Source organism: Vombatus ursinus, unplaced genomic scaffold (genome assembly GCF_900497805.2).
Source record: "Vombatus ursinus unplaced genomic scaffold, bare-nosed wombat genome assembly UNPS02010394.1, whole genome shotgun sequence".
Classification (NCBI taxonomy): Eukaryota; Metazoa; Chordata; class Mammalia; order Diprotodontia; family Vombatidae; genus Vombatus; species Vombatus ursinus.
Window position 1 is genome coordinate 6,587,217 of NW_020950172.1, and position 20,336 is coordinate 6,607,552.

General features: G+C 58.2%; 1 protein-coding gene across 3 annotated transcripts in view; it reads right to left on the reverse strand.

Moving 5' to 3' along the window:
* PLXNB2 (plexin B2) overlaps nt 1–20,336 on the reverse strand; it is a 97,356-nt gene that overhangs the window by 4,590 nt on the left and 72,430 nt on the right. For all 3 annotated transcript variants that reach the window (XM_027854237.1, XM_027854238.1, XM_027854239.1), the window contains 24 exons: nt 19,669–19,783; nt 19,405–19,513; nt 18,593–18,694; nt 17,111–17,203; nt 16,431–16,512; nt 16,048–16,208; nt 15,209–15,357; nt 14,348–14,456; nt 13,159–13,307; nt 12,862–13,032; nt 11,800–11,938; nt 10,906–11,133; nt 10,370–10,546; nt 8,788–8,927; nt 8,173–8,273; nt 7,055–7,284; nt 6,482–6,663; nt 4,830–4,896; nt 4,333–4,479; nt 2,695–2,851; nt 1,280–1,380; nt 954–1,038; nt 479–633; nt 226–386 (listed from right to left, as the gene is read on the reverse strand). In XM_027854237.1, the coding sequence (XP_027710038.1) occupies nt 226–386; nt 479–633; nt 954–1,038; nt 1,280–1,380; nt 2,695–2,851; nt 4,333–4,479; nt 4,830–4,896; nt 6,482–6,663; nt 7,055–7,284; nt 8,173–8,273; nt 8,788–8,927; nt 10,370–10,546; nt 10,906–11,133; nt 11,800–11,938; nt 12,862–13,032; nt 13,159–13,307; nt 14,348–14,456; nt 15,209–15,357; nt 16,048–16,208; nt 16,431–16,512; nt 17,111–17,203; nt 18,593–18,694; nt 19,405–19,513; nt 19,669–19,783 (3,310 nt within the window). The remainder of the gene's footprint in view (nt 1–225; nt 387–478; nt 634–953; nt 1,039–1,279; nt 1,381–2,694; nt 2,852–4,332; nt 4,480–4,829; nt 4,897–6,481; nt 6,664–7,054; nt 7,285–8,172; nt 8,274–8,787; nt 8,928–10,369; nt 10,547–10,905; nt 11,134–11,799; nt 11,939–12,861; nt 13,033–13,158; nt 13,308–14,347; nt 14,457–15,208; nt 15,358–16,047; nt 16,209–16,430; nt 16,513–17,110; nt 17,204–18,592; nt 18,695–19,404; nt 19,514–19,668; nt 19,784–20,336) is intronic.

Sequence of the window (20,336 nt, forward strand, 5' to 3'; positions counted from 1 at the left end):
AGAGAGGCAGACTTAGGGGGAGACCACAGAGGGTAAACTGAGGGAGGTCAAATAGCACGGTGATGGGGTACATTCAAGGGTGCCGGAGTGGGCAGGAGAAGGAGGACTGAGCAGAACTCAGGGTCACCCTGCAGCCCACCACGGCAGTGGAATGGGCAGAGTGCCTTGCCAGGCTGTTCTGGCTTTCCAAATGTGGATAGGGGATCCTTTCCTCCCAGCCATCACCTGTTGGTTTTCCAGATGTGAATCGTGTCCTCATCCTTGATTTCATGTTTCTCTGCCTGCTCGTCCAGGAAGTCAAAGAAGTATTTGACGGCCGGCGGCACGGTTGGGCTGGGGGTCAGGACGCTGTGGAAGAAGTTGTCTACAAACTGCTGCAGCGTGCCCTGCAGGGACAGGAGGGAGGCCGGGGTCAGAGGCCAGTGACAGTCAGAAGCGATCGGAGTGGGCCTGGGCGGGGCGGGCTCCGAGGGCGCACCTTCACAGACAGCAAGCGGGTCAGGTAAATCTCCGTGATGGCCTTGGTCCTTTCCTTCTCCTTCACGCTGCCCCTCTTGGATTTCCCTTCATCCACCTCGTCTGTGGGCCTCACCAGGTGCCACACTCTGTTCTCCTCCTCCAGAAGGGCGTGGCCTGGAGTGGAGGAGAGGGTGGGTTGAGGGTGGGGGAGGCCATCCTGGACTGGGCCTTAAATGGAGCTGAGTGACCCCAAGACCCAGAAAGAGCTCTGCTCCCTGCCCCACCCAAAAGCCACTGGCGGCATCGCCCAGTGACGAAGTGGGAAGCCCACGTGGATCGTGGCACCATCCGGTAGCCTGAGAACTTCGAACTCTAACCTCAAGGACTCTGGAGGGAACTGAGGCACACAGAGGGAAGTAAGTGGTCCGTCCATGGTGACACAGACGCAGAGTCCAGGGAGGAAAGAGGCAGGGCAGGGAGAAGAGGGAACTCACGCTCTCCGGGCAGGTCCTGCTGGCTGTCCTCAGGCTGCTGGGAGATCCCCATCTTAGAAAGGATGAGGGTGGCCCCGTCCCGGACCTAGCAGCACAGACTATCATGTACCTCTAGGGCTGCTGGGAGCACAGCCCTCTCCTGCCTTCCCAGGACCGCTGGAGGAGCGGATGGCTTCCTTGGCCCAGCCAAGGAGCCAGGCCATTGGGCGTGGCTGAGATAATGAGGGGCCCAAGGCCACGATGGTGGGAAGGGGCATGGCTGAGCTAGGGATGGGGGGAGGGGAGGCATGGCTAGGAGAGAGGGGCCAGGCTGGGGCCACGCTTACATTGTAATGCATGAGGGTGTTGATCCGTTTCCAGCGGCCATCGCGCTGTGAGGTGAGATCCAGGTCAGACAGGATCTGGGCCGTGGATCCGGGACGCCACTCTGTGGGGAGACAGCTCAGCTCACATACATGCCTTCACACGCCACAGGGTTCAGGTGACCCATTTTATAAATGCCAAATCTGACAAAGGAATCCTTCACCTTAGCAATTTTCTGGGGTGACAGGGGCCCCCGAGATATCCTGTCTAACCTGTGCCTGAACGGCAATCCCAGGCAAGTAGGTGGCCAGCCTCCCAGTCCATCAACCTCCTGGCCTCCCACAACCCTCATCTTGCCTTCACGTCTGCCACACAAAGGGAGCATCTCTTACATCTTCTCCCTCCATCACCTATATGTCTGCTATGTCCATGGCCCAGGACTCAGACAGTCTGCTCCTGGGTTACAGCCTGCCATTCTGCCATCTCTCCCTCGGCCCACGATGCCCCCTCCACCCCTCTGTTCTCTCTGGTCGGCAACCCCGCTCTGTTCACACTTGCCTCCCCCTCCCGATCTCAGCCCCATGGAGATTCAGGTCGACTTTCTGCCGCCCTCACACACCCTCCCTCCTCTTCCCCATCCCAGCCCTGCTTGGCCCTCCGAACTCAGTCCTGGACAGCTCCCACCCTCTTGTACCTCATGGGCTAGAGAAGCCACGTGACCAAAGCCATCACAAACGTCATGTCTAACTAATCTCGACTGGGCTGTGGACACACAAGATCCTTGTACGCCTTCCTACCAATTCTCTGTCCCGATTCCCACAGCTGACGTTTCAAACCTCCTCTTCTCCAGCTGCCCACACTGGGACTTCAAAACCCTCCTAGGCCAGCAGCTTGTCCCCTAACTGTTGTCCTCTCTCCCCGCCTTCCTTCCTCTCCCTCTCTCTCCCTCCCCCCTTCTCCCCTTTCCTTGCTGCCTCGAAACATGCCCATCTTTAAGAAAATTTGCCCTTTGCCCTTACTTTGGCTTCGAGACTCCCCGCTGCCCAGCCTGGCCAGTTTCCCTGCCTTCACTTCTCTCACTCCACTACTCCTGTGCACCTGTGGTTCTTAAGCTCTGGCCAAAGGCCACCGGCGATCCCCTCCCTCCTCACCCCAGGCCTCAGGAGCCCTCCTCCTCCTCCTTGCCTGGCACTGCTGTCCCATCTGCCCTTCCGGCCCTCCTCCAGGACAGTCTGTCCTCCCTCAGCTCCTGGGACACAACTTTCTCTGCTTCTTTTCCTCCCTGAGGGCTGTTTCTCCATCTGTCTCCAAAGTGCCTTTCTAGACCGGTCACCCAGAAATTCCTCCCCCTTTACCCGGCCCCAGGTCTCTGCCTGGGGCTCAGTTCTGAGCCCCCCTTGCCAGCCAGCGCCCAGCTTGCGCGTGGGTGAGTGCATACCCAGGACAACGCTCTCGGCCTTCGGCCACCTCGAGCAGGGCAGCGTGCGGTACACTTGGTCAATTATCTTCTCCTTGACTTGGGTGATGGTGTCACAGTTGAGGACTTTGACAGGGATGGCGTCTACACCTTCCTCCTGAACAATAACGTTCACGGTCTGTGGGAAGAGGGGTTGCACTGGTTGGACAGGGCCCTCGGGGTCTGCCATCCCCTCCGGCATGCCGCTCCCACGGTCAGCTCCCAAGCCCCGTCCTGTCCCCACTCCCGTCTCTGGCTGGAGAATCCTAAAGGGCAGGGCTGCGTGTGCTCTCAGTCTGGCAGCTCCCTCAAGGCCCCTTCTTTCCTCAGGAGGTGGTGGGGTGTCCCTGAGAGCAGGGTGGCATCTCCCCTCAGGTCCTGCACCCCCTCCAGGGGGCTAGCCTTACCCCTCCCACTGAATCTGGCAGAAATGCCGATTGGATTAGCTGGCCTCATCCTTAGCCAGGATAATCCCAGACTCTCCGTTGGTGAGGACTCCAGCCCCAGAAAAGAAAAAAAGGCCCACATCTTGCCTCTCCCGCCACGTCCACGGACACGGCTCACTACGGCTACTGTTCTAGGCATGGCTTTAATGAGGAATAACTAGAAGGTACATATTTCATAGGCTTCAGCTTCCATGAGGCTTGAGGCCTCAGTGATAAGATAGGCCTTGGAAACAGCCACATCAGCAAAGGAAGAATTCAGAAAGACGCTAGAAGCTTAGTGGAGCAATGGTGCCTGGAGCCCCCCTCCCCACTCCAGGGGCTACAACGATCATCCTTCAGGGCGCAAGATGGCAGCCTGGGGAGGGAGCGGAGGGAGCAGCTGCTGAGAGCCCAGGGTGATGAATGAAGCAAACCCAGCGAATCTGCAGACTCAGAGAATGTCAGCCTCGGCTACGTGGGCACGGCTGAGCCCAGCTGGGTCACGTGAGCAGTCACTCACACACACATACACATACACACGTGTGTGTGTGCACAGCCCTCACTGCACCTGTCACGTGTCACCCCCACTTCACGCATGGACTCACACAGGTTTGTAGTTACACGGATACACAGACTCACTGACACACATGCACATGCAGACACACGGACCCCCCCCACATCATTCCCTCTTTAGCCTGACCTTCGAGGTCCTGCTGAGTCAGGATCCATGAGCCTCCTGCCCCCTCCCCCGCTGTAGCAGGCTCAGTTCTCCCTGCCCCCCAGGTCCCTGAGGCTGGGGAGGAAGAACTGAGCAGGGGTCTGTGCAGAGGGAGCTGGTTCAGGATGGGGAGGCCGTGGGGGCGGGGGGAGGGGAGGACTTCAGTGAAAGCTGGGGACTGTGGGAGAGGCAGGAGGAATCCGAGAATGGGGGAGATGTCAGGAGGGGTTTGGGGGTCTGAGAGACACAGGGGGCCCATAAGGAGGTTCAGAGGAGACCATGCCACAAAGGGTTGGGAGGCTGTGAGTAACCGGGGAAATCACATCACAGGTTTAGAGCTGGGAGAATGAGGACACCTCCTTCAACCTCTCATTTTACAGCTCCAGGCCCAGAGAACGGAAGTGCCTTCCCAAGGCCAAGGCCACCCAGGGAGCTGGTGATGGGAGGAGGGGCTGTGGGGCGGGGGCTGGGGCTCACCAGCGGGATGTACTCCACGTCATCCCCCAGCAGGCCTGTGTCGTTCAGGGTGTACTTGGCCTTCCTCTGCACAGCGTCCACGGGGCCCTTCTCCACTTGGTGCTTGATGGCTTTGAAAAGCTTGTAAAGCGGTTCACCGGCGGTGTCCTGGAAGAGGACGCTGAGTCAGCCCGGGCCCCCACGGAGCGGAGGGCTTGGGGGCCGGGCCACAAAGTCGTGCCATTTTGTTTCCTGGCCCTGGCAGCTCATGCTGCCTGTGGATGCCAGCCTGGCCTGGTGAGCCCTAGAAGCTCCAGGCGATGAGGGCAGGCCACGAGTTTGGGGGCCGAGGGCAGAGGTGGGAGCCAGCCCCACCACAGTGAGATCTGTGGGACTAGAGGAACTGAAGGACCCCTGGAGGGCAGCGCCCTGCAGAACTCCTGGCTCCCCCAAAGTCTTTGCCAGGGCACTCCCTCCCCACCTCCCCCCCAAGACAGAGGGGACCCAGCTGGTCTCACCTTGAGATACTGGTATAGACAGATGGACATCCAGTTGGACAGCATTCTCTCCACCACAGTCTCTGACCTGGAAACAGCAGGTGGCCAGAGGGGCTCAGTACCCAGCCCTGAGCTGTAGGCACCAACGGGTGGGGGGTGGGGTGGCCGCTTGGGTTTCGCCAGTGTGGACAGGAGGGGCTGGAGCTCAATGGCCACCCTGGGTCTCATCATCATCTCAGCCTGGCTCGGCCTTCTCCCTGAACCAATCCCCTCTGAGCCGTGTCAGCCTGGGACCTCAGGGAAGGAGTGCCTGCCCAGTCATGGGCTGGAGCCGGGAACCCCTGAGAGAGAGTCTAGCTCACTCCCTGGATTTTACAGACAGGGAAACTGAGGGCCAGCTTAAGTGATTTGCCCATAAGTCACAGAATTGGTCAGCATCAGAGCTGGGACTTTACCCAACTCCTTAGGGCTCCTGATATTAGTAAAGTCTCTCTCTCTCTCTCTCTCACACACACACACACACACACACACACAAACACACACTCACACACACACAAACACACACTCACACATACACGATCACATACACGCTCACACACAAACACACAAAAACACACATACACACACAAACACACACACATACATACAAACACAAACACACACAAACACACAGAAACACACACAAACACATACACACATAAACACACATACACACACAAACACACACTCACACACACAAACACACACACTCACCCACACATACACACACACAAACACACACACACACACACACACTCCATTTAAACGTTCTCTGGCTTGGGGATGCAGACTGGCCAACTCTGAAGGAGTGTGACAATCTAACGAGGGGTCAGAGGTCATGGGGGTGGGGACCAGAGGGGTCGGGCAGACCGGGCACTTGACCTGGTCGTGGGATCCTAGATCTTAAGATGGAGGGACCTTTGAGGCCATCCAGGCCTCATCCTCAGTGAGGAAACAGAGCCAGAGAGGGGATTTCGCCAAGGACACGCAGCCAGACAGAGACAGAACGAGGCTGGAAGAGGTGGGAGAGGGAAGGAGGAAGGGCAGTCACTGAGCTGTCTGCACGACAGCCCTTGGCATGGTGCCTCACACATAGTAGGTGCTTAAGCAATGTTGACTGACAGACTGACAGTCCCTTGGAGCGTCAGCCATACATTATAACAGGGTCCTGAATGCCTAGACACACAAGCCGCAATTATCCTTATACTGCCATGGATACAATGAAAGGCCACGGTCACACAGGATGAAAGGTTCCCAGGGCTATAGCCCCACTGTGTGTATCTCAGACACACAATGACAGCCTTCCCCCCACCACACACTTCGACCTCCTCACCAGGTCACACACATCTCATGCACACGCATGACAACCTCACCAGGTCACACAGGTCACACAGATCTCCCGCCCGCACACGCACGACGACCTCCTCGCCAGGTCACATTTGTCTCATGCACACGCACGACCTCCTCGCCAGGTCACACATGTCTCATACACACGTCTCATGCACGCGCATGACAACCTCCTCGCCAGGTCAAACACGTCTCCCGCACACGCATGATGACCTCGCCAGGTCACACACATCTTGTGCACATGCACGACACGCTCCTCCCTCCCAGAGCCCCATGGCCCCTGGTACCTCCTCAGCATCAGCTTGGGGTTCTTGGCCCCCACATACTGGTTCATGAGCTCCAAGAACAGAGTTCGCATGATGTCCGTGTAGTACTCCAGCTTCCCGTGCAGAGCCACCGTCAGCAAGGATGCAAAGTAGACCTTGGCCCGAGCTGAGAATTCCCGCTGGCTCTCCAGTGTGTGGATGAACTGGGGGCGGGCAGAGCAGGGTCACAGGCGTCCATGACCTCACCCTTCAGGGACAAAACCTGCCTACAGGGCAGGCTTTTCACGTCCACCCGGGTGCCCAGAGGTATGAAAAATCATGGCACCAACAAGTCCCACTTGAGGCCTGAAGGGACGGGGTTACAGGGTTTGACTGGAGTGAGGGGAGTCTCTCTGTGCTCAGTGGGGTGGGTTCACGTGCTAACGGCTAGACCTGAGGGGGCCTCTCCTCTGTCCCCCCAGACTGGCAGCCCCCTGAGGGCAGGGCCTGGGGCTGCTCCTCCTCTGCTGTCCCCTCCCCCCAGACTGGCAGCCCCCTGAGGGCAGGGCCTGGGGCTGCTCCTCCTCTGCTCTCCCCTCCCCTGCAGCCACTTACATTGATGAGGAAGGATTTGCTGTTCAGCAGGTTGGAGAACTGGTTGAGGGCCTGCTCTACTGTTTGCCTGCGAGACTCAGGGATGTCCAGCTTCCCTGTGATCATGACGTCCTTGTCACCATCCTTGGAGGGCAGGAAGAAGACCCGGTCTGTGTAGGTCTTATAATCGAGCACGGGGATCCCGGCCTCATGCACGTCATTGGTTTGGTCCTCCATTTCAATCATCAGGTCTGCGGGGAGCGACCGGGGTCAGGCCTAGGCTGGGTGCCCCCCGGGGGCTCACTGCCCACCGCCCACTCACGTCCTCACCATCCATCAGTGGTCAAGTCCCACCCCTCAGCCTGGCACCCACTGCCCCTGCTCCCTCTGACCCGGTCCAGCCACCCCCGGTTCCCTCTAGACGAAGTCTCATCTTTCTCAGGCACAGCCTGAGTTGTCTTCTCTCCTGTCTCTGCCACAGAGGTGCCAACAGGCTTCTGGTCACTCAGGGCATCGAAGGTTACTCAGCTATGGGGAAACTTTGAAAGCGCACTCCCCCATCCTGCCCTGTAGAAATACTCTCTTCTCCCTGAGAAGTGAGTGTCCACATCTGGTATCAATCTGCAGGGCCTCCAGCATGGGGTACAGAACTGGGGCGGGGCGGGGGGAGCAGCTTTAGGGAAAGGGACAGGAAGGGCCTGGGTTGTTACTGGATGGCGCCACAACCTGAGGCCGTGTGACGACAAGGTGGGAGAGGCAGCCCCAAGGGCTGGGCTAGTCAGGAAGCTCTATCCCAACTCTCTCCTCCACGCCTCTAAGAGTGGACCTTGTGTTCAGTTGTTTTCAGTTGTGTCCAACTCTCCATGACCCCATCCGGGGTCTTCTCACTGAAGATACTAGAGAGGTTTGTCATTTCCTTCTCCAGCTCATTTTACAGAAGAGGAAACTGAGGCAAAGAGGGTGAAGTAACTTGCCCAGCATCACAGAGCTAGTAAGTGTTTGAGGCCAGATTTGAACTCATGTCTTCCTGATTCCAGGCCCAGTGTTCTATGCACTACAGTGCCTTATGACGCACGCACACATGCACACACACGCACACACGCATACACACGCACACCCACCCACCCACACCCACCCACCTGTGAACTCCTTCTTGCAGCGGTCCCGGACACTTTCCTCCAGGCCTTCCAGCTGAGACTTAATCTTCTCGTACTCGCGTTCAGCTTGTTGACTCTTCCGCCTTTGGGGAGAAGCCCAAGCCCCAGCTGGTTAGTGGCCCCGGCCCCAAGTTCCTGCCTGACAGCAGAGAGGGAGGCTGAGGGGCTGGGAACTGGGGCCCCGTGACCCTAAGCTCTGGCCTGCAAGTGGGTGAGCTTAGCAATGGGAGATGCTGAGTGGCTAAGTCCCGGCCCCTGCTGAGGCTCTGGTGCTTTAGGGGGTGGTTCACTACCAGTGTTCCCCACCCCTGTACCCCAGACCCAAGCCTAACCTTCAGGGGTCATGGAGGGCAAACAAAGGTCTCTGGGACTGCTGGAGGTTTGGGACCAGCCACGTCCACCCCTCCCCCCAAAGGTGGACGATGGGGAGCTGGAAGGGGATGCCCAGGAGCCCAAGGGAGAGGAAGGAAGAGATGGTTTGGGGGTGGGGATCGAGGTCTAGGCCTGGTTGGGCCTGAGAACTAGGCTCAAGGATGAGTAAGAGGAACTGGGGCCAGCCCCAAGGCAGCCTGGGAACGGAGGAGGGGCGAGCTTCACCAGTAGCAGTAGATGGAGAAGGCAATGATGGCCACCATGGGGATGATCACCAGGGGCAGGATGATGCTGAGGGGCATGTCGCTCATCCGCGTGTCATACTCCACGCGGCCGAGGACCCACTCGCGGGCACCAAACTTCACCTGGACCACAAAGGACAGGCCTGCTTAGGACATAGACCATGCACGTGTAGGCATGATGTGGGGGATGCCTAACACGTTCATGCCACACATACACAACAGGTGGGGCTGGGCATGTACATGTGTAATACATCATTCATGAGACATGATTATGTGATTGGGTCAGCGTGGGTCCTGACACAAATCACCAGCCAATCCATTCCCCGTAGTGGGCAGCGCTCCCTCTTTGGGGAGCTTATTTGGCCCCCAGAGGACAGAGCCAAGCCTCACTGGTCTGAACCCGAAGCCTTCCTGGCAAGGATGTGTGCCCCTTGGCAGTGTGAGGGCTCAGGACACCTCCCAGCCATTGGGGGCAGCATAGGACCTAAGCTCCCTGAGGGCAGACACAAGTCACTTTCACTGTTTCTGCAGCTCAGAGCACAGGGTCCCACCTAGTCAATGCATGTGGTAAATGTTACAAAGTGTACACCCAGCGGGTAGATACAAACTGCGGGCCCAGAGGGTGCTAGGTGCCCTACGGCCCCAACCGGGCTGGGCCCCTGTGGGCACATAAAGTCTGTCCTGAAATTCCGGTCACTTCTACAGTCAAACAGCCCCAGACTAGCCGGGTGCTGCTACATAGGGCTCTGCTTTAATGAACAGGTAAGAATGACTTATAACCAGCACACCAAGGGCTCCCACGCAAGCAGGAACCCAGTTTGGAGAGCTCCTTTGTCCCCTTGGACAAGCGAAGAGTCTTCCTGCCCTCCTGCCCCCTTGCCTGGACTTCCACCTACTCTTGGGTCCAGGTGCACCATTTTCTAGGGAGTGCTAAGTTTTTCTTCATCCCCTGAGGGATGAACATGAGGCCATGTTGCCTGGCCTCAGAAATCCCTTTGTTCAGTTTAAGCAAGGCCGACCGACCCCAGCCTGCCCTATGAGTCTCCTTCAGGAGGAGGGATGGCTTGAGCTGTCAGGGACCCGCCGTACCGCCTGAACGTCCCAGGCCGGGCCAAGTGAGGGCATCAGCCCGAGAATGGACCTTCTCGCTTTCAGCTATGAGTGACAAGCCAGACGGTGCTCCCAAAGTGTTGCCTGCTAGGGGTCCTCAGGGACCTGCTTAACGGATGGACAATGAACAATCCCTCCCGCCTTGCAAAGGGGCACTGCTGAAGCGCCTCCATCTGACTTAAAAGTTTTAAGGATGCAATCAGCAGCACGAGTTATTTCAAACGGCCCCTGCCTGGCATCTGAAGGTTAAGCAAGAAGGGATGGGTAGAAGGGACCTGGGGTACCTGGGCCCCAGCGCTGCGTGCCTTCCCCCTTCCTCTCCCCGAGCGCGCACGTGAGGGAGGGGAGCTAAGCTGGTGATGCCTCCACACCACGTGTCGCTCACTCCTCGCCCCCACCTCAGGAGCTGATTCTATAGCCAGCTGTGAGCATCCGGATGCCCCCCCATGACTTACGATGAACTCAGGCAGGTTGTGAGTGGTGTCCCGCTTCTGCCGCCGCTTTGGGGGTGGCTGTACCTCTGGGGGTTCACAGTACAGGTCGGTCTCAGTCAGCGTCTTCATGAAACATCGCTCAGCACCCACAAATGCTTCTGCCTCATGGATGGTCATTGCCTTATTCAAGTTGGTGCCCTGGGGGGGGGTGAGAGGCAGAACAAGGCGGATGGAAGGTCAAGGCGGGCTTAGCCCTAGGCCCTACAATCTCTGAAGGCCCTGCTCTGCGGGGGGAACAGACCACTGCATCCAGCCCCAGTGAGCGTGGGACATAGATGGATACCAGACACCTGAACACATGGGGGCCTGAAGGGCCTGGGACAGCACCTTGGTCAAACCAAATCTATAGATGATGAAGCTGAGGCCTGAGGCCTTCATGGCTGCCCCATCCCAGCTGCTAGGCCCCAGGGGATGAGCTTCCTGGGGTAATGTCAGCGCCCCCTCACGGCTGCCCCACGGGGAAGCTTCCTGAGGCCAGGCCGCTGGCGCCTCCTCACCCTGGCATGGATGAGCTTGTTGACCTGCTTCTTGACGCCATCAGTGAAGTTCTCGAAGGTGGGGTCTGGGACGTACTCAAAGGCCCCCGCCTCCGTCTTCAGCAGCACCCGGTGGCCGTCCATCTGCAGCAGCGTGGTGATGTTGTAGGCCTCGGGCTCGTCGGGGACTTGGGGTGAGGAGAAGACCACCTTGGTGTCACTGTACCGGGTGTACGTGGTCCCCACCACCTGCGGACACGACAGGTGACGTTACAAGGGATGGCAAGCCTCCTTCCTCAGCCCACGTGCCAGGTCCCCAGCGCCCGCCACCGCTGGGTCTCTGGCCTGGAGCAAGCTGGCAGTGGCCAAGTGGCCTCAAAGTTGGGTATGAACTGAGTCTCTGTCGAGCGAACCCTCTTCTCGCAGACACAGGCTCCCTCTGAGGTCCAGAGCAGCCCTGGCTTCATTCAGGCTGCGCTGACCCCCCCACCCCGCAGACCATTTCCGGCAATAGTGAATGGGCTGCACACAGAAGTCAATATGCTCCCACCGGCTGCAGGCAGAAGCCCTCTGAGCTGGGGGGGATCCCCCTCCACCCCAAGGCAATGAGTCTAACTCAGGCAGAAGCAAAGATTCCTGCAAGCACATGTCTAAGAGACAAGTGGGCACGCTCCAATCTCAGATGACATGATCCTCTCCAGGACCAGAAACATTGTAACTCGAACCCTGAGCCGTCCTCTCTCAGATCCCACCAGATGTTCCTCGGGACTCAGGCCTTTCGGGTGCTGACCTCCCTCATCCGGCTCGGTCCAGGGCATCATCTCCCCACGGCTCGGGTTGTGGGAGGGGTGGGCACAGCCTCAGGGCGGGAGGCGGACGGGGGAAGGGGGGCAGGGAAGCCACGGAGGGACTGACCGTCGTGGCCTGGAGTGGGCTCTGAGCCTGCCTCTTCCTCCTCTTGCTCCAAGATCGGAGGGGCTCTGCAATCACGACCATGGAGAAGTTCTGGATCAGGTCAAATCCCTGGCCCGTGATGTTGATGTTGCGGCCTCCGCTGGGAAAACCAAGGGCAGAGGGTTAGTGGCAGCAGGAAGCGTGGCGGCCCGCTGCCCACCAGCCCGTGGTGCCCCACCCCCCACGCCTCGCTCCTTTTTCTCTCTAGGGTTCTGGAGGATATGGAGCAGCCTGGGGGTCCACTGGGCCAGAGGTAGCAAGCTGATAACCATAAGCCACCTGTACTAGAGAAGGCCCCCACTGACGTGATGCCATTTATAGACACGCCTCAGATTCCCCTTCCCTGATCTCCGAGGCAGGAAGGGCCTGGGCCTCATGTCCTCGGAGGAGAGAAGGGAGTCACCTTGACAGGTGCCTCACTCCCTGTCTCAGCTGTCTGCCTGCCCACAGGCCAAGCAGCTTAGAGATCAGAGGCAGACTCTTGAGACTTCCACCCACCCAGCCCAACACATGGAGGGCAGAAAGCTGAGCCCGGGGGACCACCCAGCAGTAAGCAACATTACACGGTCAGAGCGTTAGAGAGCACAGCCACAGTGAGGGCTGGCGGTGTTTAGAAAACTGCAGAGCTGAGCCAGAGTGGGAGAGAAAGGGCAGGGAGAGGCCTGAGTCAGGCCTGGGGTTTTCCCAGAAGGTGCCCAAACCTGCCCCACTGCATTCCTTCTGCCTTCCATCAGCAGCAGCAGGGAAGGGACTGGCTTCCTGGGCACCCTTCCCTCCTGCCTCGGGCCTCCCACCCATCCCCAGTAGGGCCAAGGTTTGTGGAGTGGATATGGACACGCCTGGAGGGTCTGGACAGCCTCACTCTGGGACAATTGCATTTGGAGGGCAGGCTTGAGGGGCGGGGGGGCAGGAGGAAGAGAGGATCCGTGTGTGTGTGTGCGTGCGTGCGCGTGTGTGTGTGTACACGCAGGTGCCTCCCGGCGTGTCTGTGTACCTCCACAGCAGGTGGGTGGGCCTTATTACCTGACAAAGCTCCTCAGAGGCTCAAAGGCCTTTAGCACAGGGTTCTCCCGGTAAGTGAAGCTGACTTGGTTCCCTGCTGTCAGGGAGCTGCCGTAGAAGACCTCAATGGGGACCTCCCCCAGGGCCTCATAGGGCCCTGTGACGCACCGGATGGCGGGCCCAAATTCGATGCTGCAGGGAGAAGGAGAGGGGAGTCACTGGGCCAGCTGAGCAGCCTCCTCGCCCTCTTCCTGGGGGCTGCCCTGGAGGAGGGTGTTGCCTAGCCTGGGGGACGGGTCTGAGGGTGGTGATACATACACCTCGCAGGGCACACCCTTCTTGGAGCTGCCCAGGATCACCCGGACGTCCTCGGGGGAACCGGTGTCGAGGGAGGAGCCGCTGATGACCAGGGTGGTCCCGCCAGCCTGGGGCCCCTGGATGGGGCTCACCTCCTTGGGCACTGGTTGCTGGGGAGGAGACAGGCCCAAGGCCCAGGTCAGGACCCCTGTCCCCGAGCACATTGGCCTGAGTCCTCTGACCTATAGCTCCCTCAGAGCAGGGCACCGGGGCGAGGGGCAGTCACTGCTCAGTGGAGTCTCGTAGGGGGTGTTCGAATGACTCAGTGGTTGAGTGTGAGGTGTTACCTGCGCTCTGCACTTGGCAATGGACATCACAAGGACACAGAGACGTACACAGACACAACACACAGAGACACAGAGACAGACACGCAGACAATTCAACCCACATTTATTAAGTGCTTGCTGGGTGCTGAGAGCTGGGGGAGATACAGAGTTTTACAAAGACATAGCGCCTGCCCTCAGGGAGCTCACAGTCTAGACACCAGCAGAGAACTTAGCAGGAAGCAACATTACATGATAAAAGCATTAGAAAGGGGCACCCAGAATGCGGGGGAGGGGGGGGCGGCGCAGAGGTTCCCAGATCGGGGTTCAGCCGTGGGACTCGTCTTTAAGGAGGGGTAGCAGTTCATCAGATGAGGAGAGGAGGGGAGGGCATTCCCAGCACAGGGCACAGTGGGAGCAAAAACACCGAAGGAGAGTACGAGATGCCACACATCTCAAGCGGAGAGAGCTGTCCAGTTTCACTGGAGCAGAGAGGATAGAGAGGAGTAGAATGAGATGGGGCTAGAAAGGCAGAGAGGATACCAAGCTGCCCAAGGCCTCGAATGCCAGCCAGAGGAGGCTGAATATTACTCAGGAGGCAACAAGGAGCCACAGAAGACAAAAGACAGAGACGCCTCCCTCTCCTTCCTGCAGCGATGCAAACACCGGCCATGCGCTCAGGCCCGGGCCAGAGGCTGGGCATCAAGGCTTCGAGGCTCCAGCCTGGCTCCCTGAGCTGCCGCTCGCATCGAAACAGATGCCACACACCTGTGCCCCATCGTGTGTCTCCCGGGGGTGAGACTTCACTGAAGGCACTCTCTGTCACAATGTCCCTCCCTCCCCCCAAACCTGTGTCAACCCCAGGCAGCCCCCAGCCCCTCACTCACCCGGTAGGTGAACTGGACGTGGGGAGGCGACTGGCCCAGCTTCCCGTCAATGTCCACCTCGATCCCCCCCGTAACGGCTTCCTCGGAAGGATCAACCTTGCACACAATCCTGGGGGGCAGAGTCAGGCCCACAGTTCCCACACCTTCTCCCCTTGCCACACGTTCCCTTTGGGTCTCCAGCCTAACGGTTCCATCAGGGAAGCCCAGCTCCCTTTGCTCAGTCCCAATCCCCCACCCCGTAGGGCTCTGTTCACACATCCGCATTTCCCTCAGGGGTCTACACAGGCCCCTCAGTTCAGTTCAGCCTGCACTGTGCACGTAGAAGTGGCTTGGCAGAATAATAGAAAACTGGCCTGGAAGTTCTGCCCCTGCCACGCTGGCTGTGCACCCTCAGGTGAATGACCCAACCTCTCTATGCCTCCAAGCAACACACAAGATTATAAATCACAGTTGTGCTTCCCATCTGCAGGGGTGCAGGGAGTTTCCGTACTGGAACTTCCCCACACCAACATATGGTTTGTTCTAGGCACCGGAGGTACAAAGATAAAACAAATAGTGCCTGCCCAGAAAAAGCTCAGAGCCCAGACATAGAGGGATAAGTACAAAAAGAGCTAAGGGAAAGAGAAGAAATCTGGGGAGGCTTCCCTGAGGAGGTGATGGTCCCTGAGAGGTTGGCCTAGGGCAATTGAGATGTTGCAACCTGGCCCAACTGTGCACCCGGATCAGGAAGTAAGGGGCTGTCCCTCCTCCCCTCCCACCCCAGGAAACAGGTGTGAAAGCCTTCGGGGACACCATAGGCCTCCTGCTTTGAGCTCAGTCCCATGGCAGGGCTGGGAGGGGGGCTCAGTGCCATCCTGTTACCTGGTGGACACAGAATACTGGGCCTTCTGAAAATCGCAGTTCTTGCCAGCCACTGTGATCCTGTTGACGTCATCAGCTCGGATGCCCAAGTTAGACCCCAGGATGGTGACCCGAATGCCGCCGCCCAGGGGGCCTGTCTCAGGTTCAATCTGGAGACAAATATTCAGAACCATGAACAGTGGTGAGGCCTCAGGCGCCAATGCAGAGGGGAGGCCTAAGGGGAGTGGGCTGGGGATTCTAGCACCCCTCAACAGCTTCCCTTTCCCCCAGTGGCTCTAACAACAAACATGCCCATCACCTGCGTGCCCAGGTCTGCATGCATGCACCCCCCGCCCCCACAGACACACACACACACACACACACACAAAATCTTCTGGTTCCCCTATCACCACCTAATTTTAGAAAGCCAGGGAGGGCTGGGGGTGGGGCAGGGGCCCAGCTCCAGGACTCAATCAGGGCCCACTTGAGGTGCCTTCCTTCCTGACCCCCCCCCCCAAGCAGGCCTGCAGTAGTGAGGAGACCTGGCCGCAGCCCATGCAATGAGGGCACGCTGGCCAAAGTCACAGCCCCTCATGCCCACAGGCACCTCCCTCTTCAGGGGTCATACAGTGGGGGAGCTGTAGGATCAGAGTATCCAAGAACAGCCACACTGAGATATGCATACGTGTGCACACGTGTGCACAGAGGTATGCAGACAGAGAACATAGAGTTACACGCCCCAGAAGTGTAGACCCAGATTAAGAAGGCACACTTAGAAAAGAGGCATGTGGCAAATCCACGGCAGAGCCACCCCCCAGACTGGATATGGGGGGTGGGGGGCAGCAGCTGAGGTGCTTCACCTTGGTGATGACAGGGGGCGGGCACTCGGTGGTGATGTTACCGCACAGGGCCTCATACACACACTGATTCTGGCCCCCACACCACACACAGTGGTAGGCGGGGTTGGCGGCCAGGCAGAGGCTGCAGTCGCTGCGGCCAAAGGAGCAGTTGTACAGGGTCACTGTGGAGGAAGAGTGTTTGGGAGGGAAGACCCCTGGTTGAAGCACCTTTACCCTGACTGGCTCCCTTCCCCCCTCCATTGCCCTGCAGCCCCCCCCTCCCAGGCCCCACCCCACTCATGCGCCCCCCAATCCTGGGCCTCCATCCCCTGCCTCCCATGCCCCCCCTCCTCCCAGGCCCCACCCATCCTGGGCCCTTAGCTCCTGGTCCATGAAGGCCTCACCCTCCAGTTTGCTGTCAATGTTCTTCCCATAAGACTTGATGTACAAGTTCAGAGGCAGCGTCTCATTCCCATCATAGGATAACTGAGAAATGGGACAGCAGGCAGGAGGCCCAGTGGCTATGTGCTCCCCAGGCTCCTGCCCCAAGGGTGACCCACGGCAGCACACAGCCCCAGGGGCACAGGGACACACAGATACACTGTTACCCAGTGGGCTGGCCAAGAGGCTGCAGAGCACCTCTTAAACCAACCAATACACGTGGAACTGATTGGTGCTCCCCACAAGCCCTGTCCATGGACAGGGGGAAAGAAGTAGGAGGGATACATTGTATCCCTAAACCTGGCCATAGAAGCCCAGGTAAATAGCTACATTGTATCATGCTTTGTTCCCTACTTGCTACACTGTATCCACGTAGGCACCGCTAAGCCATCCCCTCCTCTCCCTCCTTCCCTGGGCCCTTAACCCCTTCCTGCCCCCAGCCCTGGCTACCTGGGTCTTTCCCCAGTTTCTCCTAATGAATGGACATCCACTCCCTCCTCTCCCTGGCATTTCCTCCAGAGTCCAAGGTCACCTACCTCCCCACCTATTAAGTATGGTCCCACTGAGCAGACCCCTCGTCTGCTGTTTTAGAGCTTAGGCCTCGGCTCCCCAGTCACCCCCGGCCAGCCTGACCTGGCCATACCTTGGGGGTTGTGAAGGTAAAGGTGCCCGACTCCCCGGTGCTCACTGGCTCTTCAAATTTCAGCTTCTCACTGCCCACGTGCAGGGAGTTCATCTGGGGAGGTAAGGGAGATCATGACAGTCAGACACTGGTGCTGAGGCCCAGGCCCCTGGGGAGGGAGGAGGGGGCAAGGAGCTCTCCGGCAGCCCCACCCACTCCCCCATCCTGCAGCCCCCTCAGCTGGGGCCTAATCTAAGGCCCAGGGCTACGGCAGCCTGAGGCGCACAGACTCGGGGCTCCCAGAGAGCTTCCAGAAGGGGCCCGTGGGCAATGCCTGCCTTCGGCACGCATAAGTTTCCATGTAATCTTTCCATCACTCAGTCAGAGTCTGCTAACTTCTCCATAGCTACCATCCCATCTCCAGCTCCCATGTCTTTGCACAGTCAGTCCTGTATGCCTGCAATGCCATCCCTCCTCATCTATGCCACTTAGAAACCTAACTCCCATCAGAGCACGACCTCCTATAAGGAGCTTTTCCTCAGCCTGTCTTGGGTGTTAGCACTCTCCGACTTGATTTCTCCTCTCTTCTTTTTCTAAATCGCTTTGTAGAATTTGTATTTATGAGTATGCATGTGGTATCCCTCCATCTCTGAGGAGAGCACAAGCTCCTAGAACGTAAGGGCTGTTCTGCTTTTCTCTTTAGGTGATTCTTAAATAGTTGTTGACCTGAATTAAATAGAATGTATCACTTGCACAAATGCATTAGTGAAGCCCTTAGGGAAAACAGGGCAGTCTTCCTGGAGAAGGCAGCATTTTGGTGGGAAAACCAGGAGCAAAGGCCTGGAGGCTGGAGAATATGGCATATAAGGCAGAAAGAGGTCAGTGCAGAGATAAGTGTGGGTCTGGCCGCAGCGTCAAGTGTGTAGAGAGGAGCAGTGAGACATATGGGGCTGTGGAAGGCCCTGCATCATCTTGTAGGGGGATGCCATGGTTGGAGCACTCTTGAGGGTCTTGGGGAAGAGACCCCAGTAGCTGCAGGGATGATGGATGGGAGTGGAGAGAGCCTGGAGGGAGTGAGGCCTGGGGATGGTCTGCTCCAGGGTGTGGCCAGTGTGGGCACTTACAGATGCTGCCAAGGCAGGGGAGGTGAGTGTGAAAGGAGGACTCTGTCCTTTGAGGCCCACACACTTCTTGCAGGACGCTCTGGTACGCTTAGGGGAACCCAGCTTGCAGTAGCAAGACCTATCCATGTGCTGTGTCTTCTGGCAGACTGGTAGCAATTTAAGGGCTGAAGTCAGCCTGGGGCTGACCCCTGATAAATCTCCAATGAATTGGAGAGATATTCTAAATTGTACCCATTCTTTGAAGTCAGGAAAGGTGGCCTCTGAGTCCCCGTCTGGGAGGGGTCACTATGGATGGAGTCTCACTCCTAATTTATATAGCAGAGCCGTGTGTGTGTGTGTGTGTGTGTGTGTGTGTGTGTGTGTGTGTTGCTGCACTCACCTTCACTGGATCTAGGTTCTTTCCTTCAAAGTTCACAAGTGTCTCATGGTTCATGGGGATGACCAGTGGATTGGGGTTCAGGAACTGGGGACAGTTCTCTTCCTGTCAAGAGAGCCAGCAGCCCCAGTGAGCAAGGCAGGGCTTACCTGCTGCAGATCCCCCAGGCGTCTGGGGCACCTCCTGCTGCCTTGTGCCCAGGGGAAGAGACACAAATCCACTCTGGGGGGATTTGGGAATCACAAGGTCATAGGCACGGAACTGGGAGGGAGCTCCCCGGTCATCTGGGCCAACTTTTCAGTTTCTAGAGGGGGAAACTGAAGCCCAGGGACGGCAAGGTCGTAGATTCTCCAGGTTCAAGCCTAGCGTCTCTTCGGATTATCAGTGGTTTTTGCTTTTCTGAGAGGTGCCCATACCTACCTCGTGGCCAATGGGATAGAGAGAGATTTCAAGGCCACATGGGACGCAGTTAGGCAGACCAGCAGACAGCTGAGGGTAGATTTCTATCGTTTCCTCTCTCCCCAGGCAGGGTCTGGCCTCTGCTCTGAGTAAGGTCAGGATCATTCCTTGTCTGCCCTTGGCCATGGGTATGCCCTGTGCTTGCACACTTCTTTCTGTGTATAGGACCTCCCACACTCCTTATGTCTGTACCAGGCCACGAGGCTGCGGGGCGTGATCTCCTTTACACAGATGGAGACATGGTGGCCCAGAGTGTCTACGGCAGACTGGGCTTGAGTCCCAGACGCCAGTTCTAGAGATTCTCCTCACCTGCAGCTCCGCCCCACCCCACCCATGCGGCCTGGCCCTGCCCTTACCATGTGGGACTTGATGATGCCCTCCTCAGGGTTGGCAGAAGACTCTCGGCACTCATGGTATCTCAGGTCCCACTGGCAGTTCCAGCGATTACTGGCACAAGAGATGCACCTGTAGGGTGGGGAGCAGGCAGGTGAGGGAGCCACTCACGGGGGCTGTGGACACAGGCCAAAGGTCATGGATCTCCTGGCAGGCTCAGGCCAGCTGTGTCCCCCCAGGCAAGGCTCAGGGTGAGGGCCCATTGGCACCAGGCTCCGGATACTTACGGCACGTTCTCTGCCAGACTCATGGCCTCCTTGCAGTCATAGAATGGATACATGTGAGAGGTCAAGAACACAGGAGTCCTCAGGAAGGTGAGGACGATCCGGACCTCCACGTGGTCTGCAGAAGAGGAGGGAATAAGGGCTTGAGGGGGAGCAGTCCCCCCACCCACCACACACCTGCATACCCACTTCTGGTCCTCAGTTTCCTCATCTGTAAAATGAGGAGGGCTACACCGGGTTGGCTCTAAGACCCCTTTCTGCTCAACCAACCAACCAGCATTTATGAGGCAGTGGGTGCCGGCCAGGCTGTAGGCGGGACAGAGAGACTACAAAAGCGCAAGCCCTGTCCTCAGAGAGCTTCCGTCTGAGTGGAGGGAAAAGTAATCAACTACAAAAGAAATGTGTGGGGGGGGGGGAGGTAGGCTTGGCACTACCAGCTGGGTACACCAGAAAGGGTTTCCTGGAAAACCAGGGATTTTAAGAGGCAGAGGACAGGGTGGAGGGCATTCCAGGTACAGTAATGGGGGCAGGCCAGGACAAAGGGACAATGGCATGTAAGGGGGGGCCAGGACAAAGGCATGGGAGGGGGCCCCCGAGCAGCGCATGGGGGGGGGGGCCCGGACAAAGGGAGGGGGGGGGGCCCGGGAAGGGGGACGGGAGGAGAGACCCGC